This window comes from Brachycentrus maculatus, unplaced genomic scaffold, assembly GCF_059751285.1.
Source record: "Brachycentrus maculatus isolate JH-2025_06_01 unplaced genomic scaffold, ASM5975128v1 h1tg000602l, whole genome shotgun sequence".
Lineage (NCBI taxonomy): Eukaryota > Metazoa > Arthropoda > Insecta > Trichoptera > Brachycentridae > Brachycentrus > Brachycentrus maculatus.
The window spans coordinates 306,771-313,097 of record NW_028281341.1 but is presented as its reverse complement, the minus strand read 5'-3'; the positions used below and the strand labels follow the sequence as shown (position 1 = coordinate 313,097).

The following is a 6,327-nucleotide window of genomic DNA, read 5'->3' as shown; positions in this document are numbered from 1 at the left end:
AAAATATATAGTTGATAATATATTATCACATATCACTCCTCGCTCACTCTTTTCAACAACGTCATATGTCAAAAATCGTCAATTTTCAGTTGTGCATGTTTTCGGAATGGCCAGAAAATGTATTATATCTCAGCAAAAGCGGCATATTTTTAACTTAATATTTACCCGCTAAAGGGGAAAAAGTGTTTATTGTTGCATTTTGAAGAATAGGTATTGTTTGATTTAAAAAAAATATATACTAAGTATTTTTCAAATGGAGAAAAAACCTTCAGGTTTGACCTAAAAAGATCTGTTTCACAGTAAAACGTTCAATAAGTGGCTTAAAACTTATTTTTAAAACATTTTATTATATTCTTATACTTTCAAAACGATCTCCTGAAAAATATTTTTTTTTGATATTTGAAGTTGTTGAAAAAATTCAGCGATATGTCATAATCTTTGTATGGATCTATGTTTTGTACTGGCATTTCTTGGTTGAACTTTATTTTATATAATAAAACAACAACTATGTTCATATTTTTTTCAACTTTTATTTTATTCGACAAGCGACTGGTGTGATGTCTTTTAATACCATACATATATGAATACCAGTTTGATGATGTCGGTAACGATGAAACCAAGTCGCTGGACGAGTAAAATAGATGTCGAATAAACTATATCGTAGCATTAATATAATTAAATAAAGCTACAACGATATAGTTTCTCAACAAATATTATTTGGTTTTTTATTTCTTTTGAATTTATTTCTTTTTCAGAGATCAAGAGGATACAAACATTCTCAAAGGTAGGCAGGGAGAATAGAACGCCACATAAATATCTTCGCAAACTATCTTCGCCTCTTTCACATATCGTAGTCGTACAAGAGAATGGAGAAGAAACCTTCAGGTTTAACCTAAAAAGATCTGTTGCACAGTAAAAAGTTTAATAAGTGGCTTGATATTTATTTTTAATAAATTGTATTTTATTTATTAACTTTAAAAACGTTCTCCTGAAAAATCAACTTTTTTGATTTTTGACGTTCTTGAAAGGAGTGAGCGATATTTGATTAGATGGTGTGTTCTGCTTACAAATGATTCAGGTCATTATCGATGAAGTTCCGTTTTGGAAAGATATAAATCTTCAATGCGATACAAAATTTTAGAAATTATAAAATATTATTTGAATTATAGAATATTATTTGATTAGAATTGCATTTTAATTTTTTAAAATGATAACAAAAAACAGCATCATTCAGTTTAGATAGTGTAGTAAAAAAAATCTAACCCTGCCAGGTCAGAACTTTTTGGAGGTGAGAATTCAAGTAATGAATTATGATTAGTTTTTAATGAAATTGTTGGGGAAATAAATGAAACACAAAATTTAGAATAATGTTTTATTATTTATACTTGACTTCATTTATTATTTTTCACGAAAAACATAACATTAAACAAAAAGCAAACGACAAAATAAATGAAAAATATACATAATTAAATATTAGAAGTTTACATCGCTTTAAAGATAATATAATTCATATAATTTATTTCAACAAAAATATGGGAAAATGAATGCAAATATAAAAATAACAGTCGTTTTAATATATACGATTTTACATCGATAAGAAAAAAACGTACACGCATATATATATATATATATATATATATATATATATATATATATATATATATATATATATATATATATATATATATATATATATATATATATATATATATATATATATATATATATATATATATATATATATATATATATATATATATATGATTAACATTGCATATATATCGTTGTTTCTTTAATAAAGTTGTATTTTTTAGTCATTGAAAATAATCTGAAAGATAAAATGAACAAAAACTGAAAAAGTTCTGCAAACAAAAAATTAACATCAACAAATTCTCTTAACAAAAATATCAAATAATTTTGTAACTTTAATTCCAAACGTACTTGTAATGGAGAATTAAATTTAAATTATAATATATAAAAGCATAATTTTGTGACAAGTAGGTGAGATCATGATAATAAAACAAATATTATATGAACTTAACGTAATTTTATAACACTATGTTAATTATCTAGGATTACAACTATGAAATATTCTTACAGCTAGAAGGATCGACTTGGGGTTAAATGTTTTGATTTAAAATTCCGCAGGCAAAGGGTTGATGTATTTAAGTCTTAAAATATATTAAAACAAAATGGGAATGAAATATAAATACGCTTTCTAAAGATTTCGTTGCACAATTTACGTAAAAAAAAACTATTGTATAAGCTGTAGAAAATAAAAAAATAAACAGCTTAAGAGTAAAGGATTTTTTATAACATAGTAAAAATATTTTGCTACAATTTATAAAAAAAATGCTAACCATTGAGAGTGTTAAATTCATTAAAATAATTAAAGAATTTGTTAAGATGTAAAAGTGTTAAAAAAATTATAGAATGTATATAATAAAGGAATAAAAGAAGCAAATCATTTTATTAAATTGTATAAAAAGTTCAACATTTTATTACGCAATTACATACAACTATTTCAATCATTATACTGATGTATAGCTGCAATATTATATTTTATTGTAATAGTCTGGTATTTTTTTCAGATTTTCAGGATTTAAAAGGATCAAATTACAACTTTTCAATAATGCGTTTTTAGCCCACCAGATGTCACGGAAAATCGCCACTGAAAGCGCAAATCATAATTCAACTTATTTCAATAAATAATTAGACGCTGAAATTGGGAAACAATGATATTCTTTCTTAAGTGTTATATTATGTATGAAGAGAAGTACACATAGACTAAATATTTTAACTGTTTTCATGCTTTCTATGTTGGACGCTTTTTGACCTGGCTACCTTTTTACTCATTCATAATTAAGTATTAGAGATGCTTTGATAGGATAAGATTGATATTTCAGCAATTCATTTAAAGTTATTTGAACGTATTTAACTCATTTCAAAATTTTATTATACTACGCGTTCGATTGTTTTTTTTTACGAACGGAGTATTATATTATTTTTTGACATCTCATCAAAGATGAAGAAGAATATGGAAGTCTGGGCATTTACTGGGCTTACGACCGTCATAGGCTGGTTTAAGTGATCACTTTACACACGTGTAACATTCACCAATTCTACCCATTATTGACATATTGGAGTATTATATCATTATCAATAAGTATTGGTTGTAAGATTTATTATTCAATATTTAATTTGAAAGGAACACACAGATACTCCATTGTTTTATGGTAATTTTAATATTCTGTCACAAGCAGGTTAAAAAATACAAAAAAAATAGAAATACAAGTTACGTTAAAATTATCGACACGATATGTATCATATGGTGCATAATCATATCGACAGTGTTCATAATATACTCCGAGATTTAAAATAAGACTTTAGAAAGCTTTGAACTGGTTAAGAGTTATTTATGGGTATAAATTTATTATTAAAATGTATAGCATTGCAAAACTATTGCAACAAAAATATGTTATTTACACTAGAATATATTTTGTTTTTCATATTTCAGTATGAAAAGTAATTTCCAACCTTAATTTTCAAACAAATTCCACAAAGTTTCTGCGAAAAACATTCAAGAAAAAAAAAACATACATATCTGATTAACGACGGTTACTGATAGCGTATTTCTGGGTTATGATGACATTAGTCGATCATATATTTGTGTCAACATATGTACTATCACATAATTTCAGTAGAATGATGCTGAAATTAAGGTCTAAGGGTTGGTGTAAGCATCTCTATGTAAGTACAATAAACTCATAATAGGGAAACTATGCCGTATGTTGATTTTACTTCTTATCGACTTATTTATGGGTAAAAACATGCTACATCAGTATAGGTATTATTTGTAATTATTATAACTATGAGAAAGTTTAAAAAACAGATATGAAGAAAAGTTGTTTCTTTAATAAAAATTTATGCTAAAACTTAGCTAATATTAAAATTGATCTAACTATTTCACACTAAATAACTAGACTCGATAAAACGTACGCATTATTATCACTTTATTGTTTTTTTTTTCAATTAAAAATTATATTTACATACTTAATAATATTTTACTTAATCTTACATTGACTCGATATTGATGGTCAAAAAGTGTTTTGAAAACGAATAATAAAAAAAATAAACTTTTTGGATATATTTTTTGCCAAGTATCATAAATAGGCCAACTTATACGGTTTTTCATTATTTAAAAAACTAATTTGACATTTTGAAAACCAAATTTGACGTTATATCGTATTTTATAAAAAAAGTTAAAGAAAGAATAAAAAAAAAGACATTCAAAGTAGTACTCATGGTTCAAAGTATTTAGTACTGAATTTTTTTTTAAACTTCTGTATACCTGTGCATCTGAACATACATATATACAATATAACATCTTATTTGATTTGTTAAACGTCCAATTTGATTTATATATATATATATATATATATATATATATATATATATATATATATATATATATATATATATATATATATATATATATATATATATATATATATATATATATATATATATATATATATATATATATATATATATATATATATATATATATATATATATAATATATATATATATATATAAATATATATATATATATATATATAAATATATATATATATATATATATATATATATATATATATATATATATATATATATATATATATATATATATATATATATATATATATATATTATATGAATTACTATGACAAATCTTTCCTAACCATGCGGCTTAAAGTAGAAAATTCCTCATGAAAAACACTATGAATTAAAATGAAAGTGCGATTCATAAAATTGATATTTTTTGATACCTACTTAACTAATGTATATCACGTGAAAAGACACTTTCCTGATGTAGTTAAAATATGTCAGTCTATTTATTATTTTAACGATGTCCATAGTAATAAAACATCGGCGCATCGATTAATTTTCACTATTCTCCTAAGATTCCGGTTGATCGAGGGGATCGCCGCGCGCGCGAGTTGTAGAAGCTGCGGGTTTGTGCTCGGTGCATAGTGGACGTCTAGCTGTTTCCAGCGGCGCTCAACTGCGCGTGCGCGAGCATCAAGATGTCCTTCTTTTCTTTCGGGAAGCGCAGCTCGCGGCCGGCGAGGCGCGCCGTGCGCAGCTCGCGCTCGGCGCGCGCCAGCTCGCGGGCCAGCGCGCCGGCCGCCTCGCGCTCGCGAGCCGTCCAGTCGAGCGCCATCTGCGCGCGCATATCGTCGTCCAGCGCGCGGTTGGAGTAGTGCGCGACCACCTCCTGCCGCGAGCACTGTCGCTCGCGCATGGCCTTCAGGGAGCCGTTCCAGTGCAGCAGCTGGAACACCGTCATCAGCTCCTGGAACTCCAGCATCGTGCGACCCTTGTTGGCCTCCAGCATGAACCTGCAAATAATACACATTTTGGTCAATAACAAGTCTGAAGAATTTTATTAAAAAAAAAAGTTAAAAAAAAAAAAAAATTAACATTTTTACTTCTATAAAAAAAATCGATAATGGAATAAAAAAAAATCTGGACAGGGCTTACAACATGGTATTGACTGGTTAAAGTGATCACTTTACACACTGTACAATAACTTTTGGTTAATAAACCAACGAATTCTCAAAGAATATTGATAAAGGAATAATATTATTGATAAGGGAGTGTTTAAAAGTGTCTTATTATTGGCTGGTTTAAGTGATCACATTACAAATATACTCGCTGATTATTCCAATATCTGGCCACTTTTAAATGTTTTAAATTCTCGATCATCCTACGTTTTTCACGATTTTGCTCCACATTTTATTTCTAACAAAATTTTTCTTACATTTAGTACATCACTCATTCGATTTTCATGCACCATCTGAAGACACTTAAAAAAAATGTAATCGATACCTAATGTTAATAAGCCAAGCATTCTTTCCTTATACATATCACCATTCGAACGATATAATCGATTTAATCATATGTATCGTTTTGCCGCTCATTCGTATGAGAGATCGCATTTTTACTGCATTCAACCTACTATCATTTCATCATTCTCAACATGTTTAATCAAAATTCAATGTCATGTGCTAATATCCGTGAGCGTTTTACAGGACGTTCGAATGCGGTACATGAAATTTTAATGTTCGACAGACTTTCGATTATTCGCAGGGTTTTTGTCGGCTATTGGGAGAACATTACCGATTCACGCCGCGTGCAAAATGAGCATTGTTCTACTGGGACATTCTCCAATCCACATTCTCACGCCCGGTGTTATATAACAGTGTTTCGCAAAGTGTGTGCCGCGGCGCGCTGGTGTACCGTGGTGATTAGTTGGTGTGC

The 6,327-nt window shown here is 28.1% G+C and overlaps 1 protein-coding gene across 2 annotated transcripts in view; it reads right to left on the bottom strand.

Annotated features, from left to right (window-relative positions):
* Positions 1-4,948: 4,948 nt before the first annotated feature.
* LOC148301125 (protein limb expression 1 homolog) overlaps positions 4,949-6,327 on the bottom strand; it is a 146,490-nt gene continuing 145,111 nt past the window's right edge. For both annotated transcript variants that reach the window (XM_088273760.1, XM_088273761.1), the window contains one exon: positions 4,949-5,405. In XM_088273760.1, the coding sequence (XP_088129886.1) occupies positions 5,045-5,405 (361 nt within the window). In that variant the 3' untranslated portion in view covers positions 4,949-5,044. The remainder of the gene's footprint in view (positions 5,406-6,327) is intronic.